Source organism: Rhyacophila brunnea, unplaced genomic scaffold (genome assembly GCF_057557595.1).
Source record: "Rhyacophila brunnea isolate RB1 unplaced genomic scaffold, BYU_Rbru_1.0 scaffold_23, whole genome shotgun sequence".
Classification (NCBI taxonomy): Eukaryota; Metazoa; Arthropoda; class Insecta; order Trichoptera; family Rhyacophilidae; genus Rhyacophila; species Rhyacophila brunnea.
In genome coordinates this window covers 8,126,059-8,144,346 of record NW_028232893.1, presented here as the reverse complement: position 1 = coordinate 8,144,346, position 18,288 = coordinate 8,126,059, and the positions used below count along the sequence as shown (strand labels likewise).

Genomic DNA, 18,288 nt, shown 5'->3' with positions numbered 1-18,288 from the left:
AAAGAGATTGGACTCCTCCGTGCGTAGCAAAGAGATTGGACAGTCTTCCAATCTCTTTGGTGCGTAGCATGTATTACACCAGCTATGTATTTTACATGCCATTTTACGTCATATTAGTATGGATGCATAAAAAGGCAACCACAGACGGCGTTAATGGGCGCGCACTATATAACCAAAAGAAACACTTTCAGAAAAACGCAATTTATGATTTTTCAGAAATTTTAAATTTTTTTGTTTTAGAAAATTCAGGCTTGTGTTATAAAAACCTATTGGCTCTTGAATGGTGAATTGGCTCCCAAATATTATGTATGATACAAAATGTGATACACTGGCTCTGCGCATCTATTCCATACACAAGGCTGCTATCGGAGGCTATTGGCAGCTATCGAGGATAGTTTAAATTGTTAAAATAAGTTCACCGTGTGAACTGTCAAAAGACGTTATGTTTTAACAGCACCTGTCTTGGCGGTGTTAATTTTTAGACCGAGATAGACAGTTTAGACTCCTAACTTGTTGTAACAATTATAATACCGCAATAGATAAATATGATAAATTACCTTCTATACCCGCCGATAGCAGCCTTGTGTTGTGTACGTATAGCATAGATGCGCTCAGGTAGGTAAGTAGGTTTTTGGTTATACCCCGTTTACGCGTGCGTGGGTTTACTGTTGACAGTAAGGATTATCGCGGCCATAACAAGAAAATGTATTTATTATCCTTCAGTTACGGCTCGTCTTACGTGAGCGACGTCGGCAAAGCGATGAGCGGCGCGCGCAACTCAAACGTATAACCGTATAAACGTTCAACCAAAAAAATACTGTTTACGAACATTTTCACACACGGTTATACGTTTGAGTAACGCGTGCCGCTCAACGCTTCGCGCGCCTTCGCCCACGTAATACGCCCCGTTAGCAAGATGCATGAATCAAATAAGTTTGGAAGCTTCTCGATTTTCATACGACAGTGGGATTTTTTCGATCTGCGTCTGTGCAGTCGAACGATAATGGCAAACCTGCCGGCAAAAAACGAACTACGAACGAATTTTCAAGTTGACTGCTTTTCACTACCTGTCACATAGTACGAAATAATAGGTAAGTATCATAAAATGACAACATCGCGTCTAGTCACTCTTAAAGAATGAATTGGAGAGACAGTCAGCACTTTTACGTGTAAACAGTTATTGTTACGATAGTTTAAAATACTTTTGCTGTCAGTAAATCCATGCACGTGTACAGGCGCTATTACATTTTTTGACCATCTCACAATCTCCCAACTTACGTCTGACAGCTTAGTTTTGAGAATGCTGTCAATCTGATTCTCGTCAGAGTCAGCTTTGGAGTCTCTTCGATTCGTGTATGATCTTCGGCAGAAGGTGCTCACAGAGTTTCGTCTCGGCTCTCCTGAAACCATTAAGAAAGACATTTCAGATTAGATATTTCAGTTCCCATTATTTCTGAGTTCCCTGGTATTTTTATTTGATTTTTCAATCGATAACAACAGTTCGATACAGGCGTGCGTCTCTCTCTGGCCATATCTCGCCTCACCCGTCCACCGCTACAATATGAACACTGTACTTAAAGGCCTAATTACACCACTAGCAGACCCGGAGACCCAACGAGGTTCAACGATCGTCGTGGTGAATCGTCGACTTAAAATGGAAATTACACAGAACGATTCCGCTACCAACTCAGATGTATTGACGCTTGATTTGATTTGTTCATAATATCCGTTCAATTATAAGTTATAAGTAAAGTAACACTGATTTGAGTTGCCCCATCTCCACCCGCCATGTATATGCAGCCGCGGTTTTTGCACGGACGCTATAAACGTGTCAATATGAAAACATTTTAGTGCCACACTACCTTGTCTCGAATCGATGCTGCACGGGACTGATGTAGCAGTTTTAGAAAATAAAAGGAATCTTGACTTGCTCTGCTGTCATTTATCTTTCCCTGCGGATCTATTTTATACACATACAAGCCTGCTTTCGGTCCGCTACGGCAGCTAAATAGGGTAGGAAAGTATCGAATTATTAAAACGTATTGTAACAATTACAATTATTTAGTTATAATTGTTACAATAAGTACTTACTTACTACTTTTTAATAGCACCTCTCTTGTCTGTGATAAATTTTAGACCGAGATAGATAGTTCTGACAGTTCAGCGGCTAACTTATTGTAATTGTTACCGATACTTTCCTACCCTATCTAGCTGCCGTAGCGGACCGATAGCAGGCTTGTGTATAGAATAGACCCGCTAGTTATTTCAATGAAAACAAAATAAATACGTATCGTATGACTAACAAAGTTTACTGTGCACATTTATAACAGTCTACCTCCACTGAGTTATTGACGTTATTGTCAGCTTATTATTAATAATAATAATTGTAATCTACCAAAGTCGGCAAGCTTCAATGCTTCAACTTGTAACCGATCCATTATATTAAGAACATAAAAGCATACCCATTTATTTTATTAGTATGTAGGCACGCAACAAGGCATAGTGCAGGATCCCATAGACTTTTCGTATACATAATATGCGGAACGCATTCTGACAATTGGAATGAGTTTTTGGGGTCACAAAGATATATAATGTCGATGTTGCCGTGCGATATTAGTGGTAATTTTTTTTTTTATTAAGGTTTTAATTTTTTTTCTTATAATCCACCAAAAATTGTTCTGAGTTCTTCAATAAAACCAAAACCAAATCAGGGATTGATTGAAAATGCAATAATTGTACCATGCTATCGGCATGGTCGTAGAATGATGCCATTTGGCAGCTGAATCTCTTGGCGAAAATATTTGTAATATTTTGCCAGCATTACATTCTTTAACCGTCTGCGAGAGCACTCGTCGCATAGGTACAAAAAAACAGGCTTTAACCATCTCGTCAATGAGTTTTGTTCCGGAATTCAGGATGCACTTTCAGCTTTAGGAAATGGTTTGTTGGAGACCACTGCAGTTTCAAGACTTGTAAAAAGTTTGCACTTTGACAAATGACGAATGAACCTCTACCAAATTAAGCCAATTTACCAAGTTAAGCCATGCAAATGTAATTCTAACTGCCGTACATTATCATGTAGTTATAAGAAATCGGCTTTGACATCTATATCATTGTGCAAATCTGTAAGTAGTGTTTGTAAAAACTATGATCATGATACTTAAAGCAGTTTGCTTCTTGCTTCTTTTTTTGAATAAAGTGCACTTATTGTGGTTAGTGGTTATCGTGATTTCATTTATTCACCTACCTATATGTGCAACCTACACTGTTTCTGGATTGACCATTATACTAAAACGAATGTCATATGCATATATATGGTAAAGAAACCAATCTGGGTGATTCTATACAAAAATATTACTTAATAAAATAATTTAAGCCGAGGATCCTAAGATTCGATAATTTTGAACACATTGCACTACCCGCTATTTTTATTTTTTCAAATGGGACGAACCGTTCTACGACGATGCCAATGGCATGGTACAATTATTGCATTTTCAATCAATTCCTGATTCGGTCTTGGTTTTATTGAAGAATACAGAACAATTTTTGGTGGGTTATAAGAAAAAAAAAATTAAAACCTCAATAAAAAAAAATTTTACCACTAATATCGCCTGGCAACATCGACATTATATATCTTTGTGACCCCTAAAACCTATTCCAATTGTCAGAATGCGTTCCGCATATTATGTATACGAAAAGTCTATGGGATCCTGCACTAGCACGGACGGTGTCACTGATTAAAAAAATAAGAATTGTTATTTTATTGTGCAAGAACAATCGCAGTAAATGCAAATGCTATCAAAACAAAAGCCCCATGCAAAAAATAGTATTTGTTTTTTATAAAATCATTGTTAACTGAAAGCAGATAAAGATAACTTTACTGTCGCGCGCCACAAGCTATGAAATCATAAAACATAGGCATTTTTACTACCTGATTAGTAATATAAATATAATATGTAGGTATATGGGTATCAGCGGCGAAGGGTGGAGGTAGACTGTTAAGATCCGATATACTTACCTACCTACTTAAATAGTGCTCACTAAACTTTGGCAGTCACTCGTATTTGTTTTCATTGAGACTACAATGTGTAGATAGTGTTTGTTAGTAGGTAGGTACCTATTTAAAATTAATTACTTAAACCCTGCCTAATTCAAGCCATAGTAGATAATAGTCAAAAAATATTCGTTTATCTATAAAATATCCAAAATTATGCTAAATTTGAGATATTTTATAGATAGAAGAATATTTTTTATTGATTGTGGTTTGGTTAGGTTGATGGGTTGATGACTTAAAAAAAACTAACTAACACCATCTGTACCTAATTGGTAGGTACATATGCATTCTTTTCAACGAAAACAAATAAGTATGACTGACAAAGTTTAGTGTGCACTATTTTATGTCGAATCCACCCTAGGGGTGGCAGGTTATATGAAAGTATGGTGAAGCCGGCTAGTATGGCGAAAAAGTATGGTGGGGCGGGTTGGTAATCAATTTGTGGCAAAATTTGAACGTTAACATCATATTATTATATGGGTACGTTATAATGACCAAAGTAAATCCTCTGTGATGCCTTGATTTTTTTTTATCGCGTCGCTATTTTTCGTAAGTTATCGGCTATTGTTGGCCTGCTTCATTCAGCTGTATGAGAAAGCCGATTCCTTGCCCCTCTTTTAATTTAATACCTCTATGAATCCACCCTTCGCCACTGATACACATTAGTAATATGTATATAGGTACTACTTATTATATCATCATCAGCAGTAGCGGGGTCGATCCCTTGTTGAATGACGGCTTCCCCTAGCTCCCTCCATTCTTGTCGATCCCTAATTCATCGCTGCCGCCTAGTCATAAAGTTCGATGGGGGACATGAGGTAGGTAGTGTGTGCAAGTGTGGCACTCTTTGGAACACGTCATGTCCCAGCCAAGTAAGTTTAGCTTGCACTATGCCGAATCTTAACATCCCACTTCAACCCCTCGCAATTGATTATTTGTATACCTACTTAGGTACCTATATTATATTATTTATTGTATAAAAACATCAGTTGTTTATACTTACTTACTTAGTAAACATAATTACAAGATAAAAAGAGCTTTTTATATAAGTACTTATACCTATAACGTTTTTAAATTTTCTGTTGAATTATTATGCTCAATACCTATGCTCAAACTTGTACTTGATATGAAGTAAATAAAAAACAAACAAACAAACAAAATAGGATATAGAATACTACTGAAATGTCATTTTGACATTTCATTTTGATTTCCATAGTAACGCACGTATATATTAATAATTTTGTAGCTAGGACCACCCCCTTAGCAACCAATAATAGTCTTTTACTTTTTACGAATTTTTCTGAAATAATTTTCCATACAAAACAGAATTAACTGAAAATGGATTCAATTCTGCTTAAAGATGGCTAAAAGAATTAAAAAAGTGCATTGGCACCGTGTTCTGATATAGGTACCTATTCTAAAAGTTTCAAATGTCTAGCTAGTAGTGAAGTAAGTTAAAAATCGATTGCAAGATTTGTACTGGACAAACAAGAATACGAGCTAATAAAAACGTTGTAAAATAGCATAGAATTATAACGCTTATTCATTTTATAACATTATAAATTATAAGATAGGTACAAAACATTGCCCAACAATGTATTAAGTTAAGTAGCTACTGCATTATTTAGCTAGGTAGGTACTAACTTGCATTGTAAAAATGTTCATTGTTTTGAAAATCGAACACCTACCTAAGTAATTAGTTTAATCTAATTTATTAGAATGGCCATTCCGCGATTTCACATGTTATTTTACATGCCTCGCCATCGACCACCCCGAGACGAGCTAAAAATAGACATTCTAACTAACCGATAGTGTGCAGGTGTCAAATTAATAATAATATCACAGACGATCGGCAAAAATCAAACCTTTCTTCGCCTTGTTGTTCTGCTGTTCCTTCTGTTCGAAGTCGGCCGACGTGAAGCGTCCAGGGGCGCAGTCGGAATGCTCTGCTATCGCGCCGCCCTCGGATCCGCGACGGATGCAAGAGGGATCGTCCGCTCCCTGCGATCGCCGCCACATACGCAAAAACGATTATTATATTATTATCCACACTACCCATTAAAAATATCGACCGTGTTTAGGAAAAAGGAAGTAACCCTTACGGAACAAATTTTACAGGAGGGGCAAAAAACGTTTTTTTTTAATGATTTTGGTTCAATAGGTATTACAAAAAATGGCACAGATATTGGGTGCATGATGATTGATGATTTGGTGTAATATCTTTTAATAATAATTAGAGAAGTTATTACAGAAAAACCATTAAAATTAGGGTAAATGCTTTTTTCCTTAGGCTATACTTTACCTGGGGCACGGTCTAAAACGATCGTGACCACGCGACGCGAAGATTGTGCAAACGACGCGTGCAGAACAAAACATAATTTGTCATAACAATTCAACAAGCGTCCATTAATGTTATGTTTATTGTTATATTAGTAATAATAATATATTCGTTGACATGTTTTCTTTTTCAAGTAAATGAGTAACGTTTTTAAGTCATCTTTACACGATTTAAGAATTAATTCCCCCGACGCCATCACAAAACAAATAGACGTGTTCACAGGTCGACTATCGCTCTCCGACTGGCAGCGAGTCCGAAATTTCGTCGCACCTATAGTTGAAAATTATTTGAGGTTTCACTGAAGTATGCTCTTGAATTAAAAGTTAATTAAAGCTCAATTAAAACCTGAAATTAGATTCTAATAGTTCGGCATTTGCTTAGTTGTATACATTGTTAATATCTAATAAAACGACTTTTCCGAAAAATCGAGGGTTACGCCCTTTTTCGTAAACACAGTCGATATAATGAGCTGATGAGGATTGTAGTAATACAAGTGCACCAATAAGTATACAAGCCGATTAAATCGACTTTAAAGTTTAAATAATATTCAATTGTAAATGAGTATTGAATATAACTACTTAGGTACATACTTAATTTGAAAACATCTCATACATATACACACTAGAACAGATCTTTTTGCAGAAAAAAATACGACACCCGACGGGATTTGAACTTGTATTGGCTGGATTCGCGCCAGTGTGCTTTCCCAATTAAGCTACGGGCACCCTAATTAATTACAACGATTTTACCTAGTAGTTGTTATGTGAAAATGTGTCGTATTTGAATTCTTTAATATCAATTAGATGGAAAACGGTTAGTTGTAGTCATACACACACCTTTATCCACACCCATCCCAACACTCCACCGTTACTATCTGAGTAGATACTTTATCTAAATACTTGTAATGAATTGTTGCACGTGCATTTTTTATCAACAAAAGTGTGATTATTTATTTACCCATACAAATTATAATCATAGGGTATATTCAATTATCTACAAAAAAGATCACATCTCCACAGACGCCGAGAAGATAATTGTATGTACCACCTATGTCATTACATGGTGGGTAAGCCATACTCATCATAACCATCCGCTGCTAGATGACGGCCTCCACAAGCCTTAAGCTGTAGGCATCACTGCGTGTTCTGCCCTGTGGCCGTTGGTGCGCATCCAATGAGGGCACTACTTGAAAGATGAAAGGATTTTAAAAATAACAACTCGCCTGAAGATTAGTATCCATCAGCATTTTGATTACTGCGTTCCTCTCCAGATCATCCCAGTCCACCCTCATGCCGTTGGGGATATCGTCCTCGTTGCCCTCGACGCATTCATATACCTGACAATCATATATATAGGTTTTATGTAATAAGTGCACTAACAGAACCAGACTACCTACTTATTATTTTGGATTTACTCGGAGCTAAGACAGGGGTTCCCGACGAAAGTCTGGTTTACTTTTTACTTTCTAGCGTGAAACAATATGAGGTTCTGCCGACCCGGAATCATGGCCCCCACAAGGGGGGGGGGGCTGACAGGGCTCTAGCCTGGGGGCCCGGCGTGGTGGATTGACCAGCCAAGTGAGATAAACACACATCACAAAATTGCACTTATAGTAAAAAATGTCGCCTGCGGCGCAATTTTACTTCAAGCTTACTAAAATTTCAAAATATGTACTTGGGGGATGCAATTTTTGATTATTAATATTCGATGTGGGTGTATTAAAAAATACAAAAATCGCTATAAAATACCGTAAATTTTATCTTGAAACACAGCCTTTCAACTTAGAGATAGCTAAGGGGGCCCGCCGAAGATTCTAGCCTGGAGGTCCACTTCAAGATGTGGGGGCCATGCCCGGAATATTGCCTTTATCAATCCTGTGTATAAAGCTTTCATTGTCCCCTCTTGTCGTGCAGTTGTGCAGCAATAATTATTAGCCACAATGGCCTCGGACAAGGCGATGCACTCGGGTGCTTACTATTTAATGTCGCACTCCAAAAATAAATACAATCCGAAACTACAAATTAATTATTCCTTTATGACCATTTTCATAACATAACTATTTATAGCTTCTGGGGTACGCGGATGATGTTATTCATCTCATCAGTTAATTAATAAAAGATGCCATTAACGCTTTCGTTGTTCTGCAGCAAACCAGGGTCTATGACTAGTCCAGATCAAGTCATATCGATTTGGTGAACATTGAATATTGTAAACTGTTCTAAAGTTATATTAAACTTGTTTTCCGAACATTTACGTACATAAGTAAACATTGTTCATATAATATCTACTTACATTGTTTTTGGTCTCTAAGGTTGATTAAGTTTTACCTTTCCAGTTTGTATACTAATCAGAGGTCCCAGATGTCCTTTTATCCTCATTTTCATATAATTAGGCTCCGTGTATAGGGGAGTCTGTCTCCCACGTCATTGAATTTGACGATTTTTTACGCGCTCTATCATAATTTACAAACCATAGTTGTTTTTAATTTCAGATAAGATCGTGGACCGTCGACATCCACGATGGCCGCGTGGCTTAAGCGCCGGCCTATAGAGTCGAGGGTCCCAGGTTCAAATCAGATAAGAACACATATTGTCTTTCAATTTGTGTATGAGTCAGAGTATGGACCTAATAGGTTGAGCAAGTGGCTGACATCCATTTCTCGTACAAATAAAATCTGTTAATACAAACCTCCACTCTTTGGAGGCCCATATGATCCTATCAGGATCGGACATGGTCGAAAGAAGAAGATCGTGAAAGACAAAACTAACACAATTCCAAATAGTATAGTTTTGATAAGTATTATTAATCAAAAATAACATAAACAATGATTGAATTATTTCATTGCAAGAACTCCACATAAAAAAGTTGACAATCACCGAGATAGCAAAGTATACGATAAGATAACAATAATTAGACAATCAATTACATGACATTAGTTTGGATTTCGCTGGAGATCGAGCTCAGAACTCTCTACACACTGGTTAGGTTAGGTTAATTTATTAATTTATCTACCTGATATGCAGTTTTCATGAAGTCAAAAAAATCCTTAATCGTGATATCAGAGGGTAATCCATTTTGCGATGACCCTTTTGTCTGTCCGAATTGTTGTTTTTCTTTGGGCGCCTCGTGGTTTTTGTGCACTTGTGGCTTTTGGATACCAAACAACATAGCATTCAGATTATCCTGAGTGTTTTGATTAGCCATTTTTATAAATAAAAACAACTAACTGATTTCCCACCAGAGACACGCCGAGAAAATGGTTCATGAATCTGTCAAAAATTCAAATAAAGAACACGTTTATGAATTGTTCATAAATAAACTACTTTTAATCGTCAAATTATTTAACAAATCGTAAAAAATATTTTCTTCCAATATTACGGGCCCAAATGCCCAACGTAGGTCAAAATTGAGGTTTTATGGTATTTTTAGAAAAAAAATCGTTTTATTTTTTTTAAACATGATCTGACTCCCTACTTCATTTATCGTTTGTCAATTTAAGGCTAATGCCGTATGTTGTAGCTTAACCACTGGGAAATACTTCAAAAAAATACTACCTATCGTTAGGTCAATAATTATTATAAAACAAGCGGTATTCGTAGGATATTTATCACATTTGAATGGTCAAATACATTGCTTATAATCAGTACCTTTAGAATTATCTTCAAATGTGTAAATCGTGTCCATTTTTTGAATAATAAAATGCCTAATTCCTGTCAAATTTGGGAACACAGAGATTATAAAATATATTTTTTTATCGTAAATATTTTACTATAATAATGTCAACATAAATTTTACTAATGATTTTATATATGCGTTTAAAAATTAATAAATCTAAAAAATCTTAACACCACTGCAATGGATGTACCGAAATAGGTATGACTATATTTTAAATGATTAGATCGAGTGAAAAGAATACTATTTTATGTAAAAAAAATACTTTATACAGTCATCAAATGTTTACAATAAATATAAAGGATAATAAGGCTTCAAAATTGTATAAATAGATTATCTACAAGGTTTAAGGAATGTTTAGGCTAATGCTTTGAAAATACCATCAAATTTCCATTTTGACCTACGTTGGGCATGTGGGCCGTTACACTAGTTTAAAATAAAAATAGTAATATTATATAAACAGTAATATTTACGATAGCACGTGTTAAATATTGTGGTTTTTGACAGCCTAATGATCTAATCATAACAACAATATTGCACAAACACACACCATTATAAAATATAAAATGTCACTGAAAATTTCTTCCAAAAAACCACGAGTTCCATCGAGTTCACGAAATATTTTAATGCCTCCAATAAAGCAGGGCGTGTGTCTGGTTTATTGGAAATTATTGATCAAACAATACTACATATTATTGCCAATCATATGCGATTTGCGAAATCAGTGAGCAGGGAGAATGAAAGATTTTAATATAACTAACATTGACATGCGATTTTCAATTCAAAGTGGATAACAACATGACAACATAAACAAAATGTCAGTTTTGTGGTGGTATTGAAAATGAAAACAATTTAGCTGTTGCTAAGCAACGCTTGAACTAATAAATGTGTTTATTGTAAAATAAAAAGTTACACTTTTTAGTAATAGCATATGGCAATTTTTTAATTAAAATTAACTTAACTGTCATTGTAAAAAATTATAATATCAATTTCGACAATTTTTCATTTAGCCAAAAGCTAAGCCCTGGATATTAAAAACGTTAGTTTGAATATATGTAGACATTTTTGAGATAGAGTATTATGACAAAATATAACCATTTTATTCCCGATGTAGTTATTATTTTCATAGCAACCGTAAGTAATTTGAATCTTTTGACTTGCCCAAGTCACTAAATACATTAATCTACACACATAAATCTCAATATTTGATACATATATATCACCTAATACAGATTATTTGACAAGGTTTCATTTAGAGCTTGTCCAGATGATGCGTGTCTCGCCGAGAGAGCGTGTGGACAGCTCTTTGAGGTCACATATACCTTGACCGCGCGCGAGAAGTGACACGCTGCGATTATTATTATTATGGACGGCTCAATGATGTCCCATGTACTACTAATGCGAAAGAGGCAACAGTTAAAATGCAGAATTTACAATCGTATATTATTATTGAAGTATATATATTATATACAATTTCGTCATCGGTGCACTTGTTACTTCAGTGCTCCAATATTATATTTCTATTAGGATATCTAGCGACATCAATCATTCAAAAGAATAATAAATAATATACTTTTTAATTCGATTAAATTTTAATTTACGGTTTAATCTTAAACGTTCATATAATGTCCGTTCGTTGAATTCTCTTTTATTTATATAGGTATCTTGTAAATAAATTAATAACAATTAATATAATTGTACCCACTCAAAACCAGTCTGCCTCAAGTCAGATTTTGACGATAATAAATGAAATCCAGACAGATTTCCACGGAAAATTCTCATTTTGAGTCTTATAGCTATCGCGGTTCCCCAACACTTCTTTCTGTGTGTCAAAGAGATTTTTTTAATAATTTATTGATTTATGTAATGTATTTATCTATTTAATTCAAAAAAAATATCGACCTTTGGTATCTACTTATTATTACTAAACTCGATTCTATGCCTATATGTAGGTACATAATTCAAGAAAGGACTTGAAGTTATAATAAAGATGTTGAATTTTCTTCCAGATACCTATAGCCCTTTTCTACTTCTTTTCATGCCATCACCTATCGGACGCCGGCTACCACCAAGGCGATCTTGCTCCGGTTACATGTGAATTGTACGTATTACATTTCACCGTGGCACAATTCGCCGTGAGCTTTCTTATCGGAAAGAGATGACCATATGTGTCGCTAGATTTCAAAATCAGTCAAGTCCATAATAGATGAAACGGAGAAAAACAGCTTTTTGTTTTCTCAAATACACAGTCACAAGGGTGAAAGTTTATATTATTTCCAATATAGAATATTTAAACTTAATAAATTCCATATTTTGATGATGCAGAAATGTTAGAAAGCAGTAGTTCTTCAGCAATTCACAAAAAAGTCAAAAATACCTAAAGGTGGACTTGGCTGATTTTGAAATGTAGCGACACATATACTAAACGGTCTCCAATTTTATTGCATTCAATATGAACTTTAATTCAATTTTCATAGCTGATTTTGGCAAAATTCATGAATTCAAGAATGAAAACCTAACCTAACCTAACGAATAATCCAGTATATAGACTATTTTCAAAATTTGTTTGCTGCTGGTTTCCTGTAAAATGTAAACCGACAAGACATGGATTTTATGTCAGTACTATACGACCCAAAGACGTTGGACAGTCTTTAATTGACGGCCTCATATTTCCGAATGTGGAAGGACGGAGAAGTTCTACGTAGTATCAAAACCAGGAAACTACAGTACCTCGGCCACATTAGCAGAAGTGAAAAGTACAGCATTCCCCAACTTGTCATTCAAGAAAAGATCAATGGTAAGCGTAGCAGAGGACGGCGCCGCATTTCGTGGGTTAAGTACCTCCGTGATTGGTACGAGTGCAGCTCCACTGAACTGTTCCGGGTAGCAGACGACAAATTTAAGATCGCCTTGATGGAAGAAGAATATTTCCGTTACAATTTCACGGAGAATTGTGATACCTACAAGGGATTACACATGGTAGGCAGCGTGAGTAGGTGTTTTAGTTTTCTGGTTATTATACTACGAATAACTAATCGGCTCTTTGCCATTCGTTTGAGAGTATGAATCCCATCTTCATGGTATATTTAGACTCTGTTTATCTGTATTAAAGGTTTCTCCAATATATCTGGTAGGTTGAAAAATAAAAGTAAATGCCACTTCAACATCATAATGGGAGATTTCAATGCACGTATTGGATCATACCAAAGAGATGACGTAGCGGTCGGACATTTCGGACATGGCTCAAGGGATGGTAGAGGGGACATGCTTGTGGAGTTTGCTGAAACCAACAATCTTCACATCATGAATTCCTTTTTTCAACATAAACCTACACGTAAATGGACGTGGAGAAGCCCGACAGGAAGGACCAGCGAAATCGATTACATCCTCACTGACAGAAAATATACATTTTTAAACTGTAAGGTGATCAATCAGTTTAACACCGGCAGTGATCACCGGATGGTGAGATGTAAGATAAGATTGAACGTCAAATCAGAAAGATCCAAACTGCAGAAGAAGTCAAATGCTCGCGTATACCTGCAGAACAATACTGAATTCCAAAATGAACTCAAAAATGCACTATCGGCTTTCTTAGATGAGAACGAAACCGTTTCCCTATCCAACGCGGAGGATATAACGAATATTATTCTACAATGTGCAGAAAAAACAGGCGTAAAAAGCTCAGAAGTTACACCTTCCACCAAGCTTTCGAAGGCAACATTGAATCTTATGGAGCAGAGAAGGAAAACCAAGAGCGATAGACAGGCGCAAAACGATATGGAGTTTTCATCACTTTGCAAAACCCTCCGAAGGAAGATTAGAGAAGACCTTCGTAAATTCAATGTAAACCTCATACAAGCAATTGTGAAAGCAGGCAGAAGTTTAAACAAAAACAAGCAATGCTTGTCGATAGGAAAACGTCAAATCACAGCACTAAAAGCAAAAGATGGTTCTATCGTCAGAAATTGGGAACACTTGTTAAGCCGAGTTGAAGAGTTCTACAGCGATCTCTACAGTGATGACACTGACAATACGACTATAGACTTAGATCTTCAGAGAAATGGAAATTCGGAAGACCATACTCCCGAAATTACATCCTGGGAAGTAACCCATGCTTTAAATTACATGAAAAGTGGGAAAGCCCCCGGGGAAGACGGTTTAACGATAGATATCCTCAAAAAAGCAGGAAAGGATGCAAATGAAGTACTTGCACAATTGTTCACAGCCTGCATATGCAAAGAGGATATCCCAGAGGTATGGAAAAATGCCAGCATTGTCATTCTTCACAAAAAAGGTGACAGAGAAGACCTAGCAAATTATCGTCCAATAAGTCTACTCCCTATTCTCTACAAGACGTTCACAAAAATTCTCTCAAACCGTCTGCAAAATGTACTAGACGAGAACCAACCGAGAGAACAAGCCGGATTTAGAGGAGGATACAGCACTATGGACCATATCCAAGTCGTCAGAGAAATCATAGAGCGGTACCAGGAATACAAACTGCCACTATGCATGGGTTTTATAGACTATGAGAAGGCGTTTGATTCGATAAAGAAATGTTCAATACTCGACGCACTCAGAAAACAAGGAATCCCTGGACGCTATATAAATATTTTCAATAATATATACAGTAGCGCAACAGCATCTGTAAATCTCCATAAACCATCGCGCAGATTTCCTATCAGCAAAGGAGTCCGACAAGGTGATACAATCTCACCTAAACTATTTACAGCTACCCTTGAAGACTTATTCAGGCAACTTGACTGGAATGACAAAGGGATCCCCATAAATGGAGAATACCTGAGTCATCTGCGCTTTGCCGATGACATAGTAATTTTCTCGCAAGACTCAGAAGACCTCCAAAGCAGAATGCAGGAACTCGCTGAAGTAAGCAACAAAGTAGGTTTGAAAATAAATGTAACAAAGACGAAAGTCATGTTCAACTGCTTTGCAGGCCAAAAAGAGATCCTCATCAATGGCACTCAGCTCGAACAGGTGAAAAGCTACATCTATCTGGGACAACAAGTATCTATAGATGGATGTATATTTGATGAAATTGTTCGCAGAGTAAAGCTAGGCTGGAGTGCTTTTGGCCGCCTGAATAATGTCTTCAAAAGTGACCTTCCACTGTGCCTAAAGCGCAAAGTGTTCAACCAGTGTGTGCTTCCCGTGATGACATATGCGTGTGAAACATGGACCCTAAGTAAAAGAGAGATCCAGAAACTTAGAGTAGCACAACGTGGTATGGAGAGGTGCATGCTGGGCATAACGCGAAAGGACAAAAAGAGGAATGAGTGGATAAGGAAGCAGACAAGGGTTTGCGATGTAATAGAGTTTATTAAAAGCCTTAAATGGAGATGGGCTGGACACATAGCTCGAAGAAGAGACAATCGTTGGACAAATCTAGTCATCCAGTGGTATCCAAGAAGTACAAAACGTCCACAAGGTAGACCTAGAGGCCGCTGGATCGATGAAATGATAAAGTTCTGCGGAAGTACGTGGCAACGCAATGCACAGGACCGAGAGAAGTGGAAGCAACTTGAAGAGGCCTTCATCCAGCAGTGGATAGATTCAGGCTGATGATGATGATGATGATGATGATCTGGTAGGTCAGAGGGGGGGCAAACTGCGGCCCGCCGGGTATTTTTTTGCGGCCCGCCATCATTAATTGTACTTTTGATTACGAATAACTTTTTTATATATTTTTAAAAAATATTGACAATAGATTAAAATTTGTTTAGCAATAGTACGCGATCCATTTTCAATGATATTGATAGTGTACCTACCGACAGAGCTACAACTTGAGATTATTGATCTGCAGTGTGACACTGATTTAAGAGAAGTCGTGAAGAAATCTCCAATTTTACAATGCCCTTAATTCAGACAAATTCGACCAACTTAAAGATTATGCAAGTAAAATGTTCATTATTTTTGGATCATCCTATCTATATATGTGAACAAAAATTTTCGATCATGAACCTCAATAAAAATTCTTTACTATCAAATATCTCTGATGCCCATTTACAAGCGGTTTCGAGAATATCAACTACAAAATTAACACCTGAATTTAAAAAAAATGTAACAGTTTCATTCTTCTCATTAATTTTTTTGTAATGTTTATTTTTCGTGATAATAAATAGTGTATATCAAAAAATGATATTTTACTTGTGGCCCGCCGCTCATTTTGAATTCTTGAATTTGGCCCTCCATCCAAAAAGTTTGCCCGCCCCTGTGGTGGGTGATAGATATTATTATTCTTTAGAATAGTCAATAACAGGTAAATATTTATATAATATTATTCATAGCTTACATTTTAATTTCACATTCTTTCTCCACCCCTGGTGAACAACTAGACAGTTTTATTTTTTTATTTTTTGTGATTGCGACATTGATTATCGAATGCATGTATAATCTTTTATTATATTGTGCGCGATAAAAAACCATTCATTGGTTTGCAGTTACAATAACTACTAACTCGATGTATTAACTACACGAAAGAACAAAAGATCACATCACGTAAATCAAAACAATGTAAACTATAATACATAAAATCATTTGAAATTTCAACTAGATATTTAATTTTTAAGTAACTTTATCACGTTGTTTTTATAATTTATCTATGTTACATACTGGAACATTCTCTTGGCAATTAAATAAAATCAGAGATAGGAGTGATTGCATGTAAGACCGACTAAGACGCTATTTTTTTATCTGACCCTTGAACTTCCAGGAAAAACAATGTGCTTATGTACCTATAACTTTTCACTGCACGCGTGTTTATGCACACACTCACACTTGTATAATTGATATTTTTGAAAAATATGATGACCAATACGTATAGTTATTTGGGAATAGTTCAATTTCGATGGAGAATTCCTAATAAGACTGGCAACTGTTTCGGGTCTAGGACGATTTGGCGCCGGGACAACTGGACCCCACGAAATTCGAAAATAAATAGACGTTAGGTACTTATACGTACTTAAAAAATATACTTATTTAATATTATTATTTATATTTAAATTATTATATTATGATTTAATAGCTGGTGAGAATTTAAATATGCACACGAAAATAATGATTTAATCGTGTATATCAGCGCTCCGCAACCTTTTCTCACCCACGGCACACTAAAGGTCTTCCAAGAATTCCGCGGCACACCACACGTTAAACATTTTATATATCAAAACATGGAAACCAGGCCAGATTATTTGCCCCCCCCCCTACCTATCGCTAAGGTTAAAGACAGTGTGATACTTTAAAATAGCGTTTTTTAAATAGTGTTTGAGTCAAAATTAATCGTATTTATTCTATGTATAGCGATTTTTTGTATTTATTAATACATCTACTTGAATTACGGTTAGTTGTAAGGTTAACAATAATTATTTGTAGAGTATTGACACAATAATAATAAATTGTATCCCACAATCGTATGTGTTAAAATATAAATGCCAACGAAGTAAATCAGCGCCGCAGGATACTTTTTTTCTATTAGAGCAAGTTTTGTAATTTGTGTTTATCTCACTTATATGCTTTACCTGCCATGCCGCCCCCCCCTGAGCTTGGGCCCCCAGGCTATAGCCCCCCACTTTTTGGAGGACATGCACCAAAATTACATTACATACTTATTTAATAAATATTTAAATATACATAACACACAACGAAGAACCAAATGTTCATATTCCGATGTATTGTATTATCAATAAAATAAATAATTAATATGACACCTGACTTGTTTCAATGAACGTAAAAAATTTTAGCCTTAGTTTGGTAAGCCTTGTCAGAAATATGAGGATATTCTTTATTAACCGAAATCCAGAAAGTAGCATAAACGCTTCTATAGCATTTTCGGCATTGGTTGCAAAAGGGTTTCGAATTCAGTCGTATTGATTGTATGAAAGTTATGATGAAATTTCTTTTGAAGCAAAGTTAAATGTTTTTAACGGACGGATCCAAAATTAATTGCTTGTGTTCATTTGTGGTATGGTAGGTCCTTTCGTACATTTGTAAAGATCCTTGTCTTCTCCTTCTAATTTATCAGATCACGTCAATATATTTTCATTCTGACCTAGCATTGTTTTAAACTCATGGAGGTGCTCAAATGTATTAACCAGCCATGTACGCAATATGGCTATTAAGTAAGTATTGTACTATAATATACAAAATTATTAGTGTTTTTTTTAAACCAATGCTCCGCGGCACACCTAGCATCGTCTCGCGGCACACC

General features: G+C 36.0%; 2 protein-coding genes across 2 annotated transcripts in view; one reads left to right on the top strand and one right to left on the bottom strand.

Moving 5' to 3' along the window:
* Positions 1–9,596, bottom strand: part of LOC147069427 (uncharacterized) — a 42,682-nt gene extending 33,086 nt beyond the window's left edge. The window contains exons 1-4 of the mRNA XM_085950724.1: positions 9,405–9,596; positions 7,615–7,728; positions 5,920–6,055; positions 1,279–1,400 (exon numbers count right to left, since the gene is read on the bottom strand). Coding sequence (XP_085806850.1) covers positions 1,279–1,400; positions 5,920–6,055; positions 7,615–7,728; positions 9,405–9,596 — 564 coding nt within the window. The remainder of the gene's footprint in view (positions 1–1,278; positions 1,401–5,919; positions 6,056–7,614; positions 7,729–9,404) is intronic.
* The window catches only part of Tbc1d22 (TBC1 domain family member 22), a 443,277-nt gene that overhangs the window by 53,059 nt on the left and 371,930 nt on the right, over positions 1–18,288 (top strand). The gene's annotated exons all lie outside the window — the stretch shown is intronic.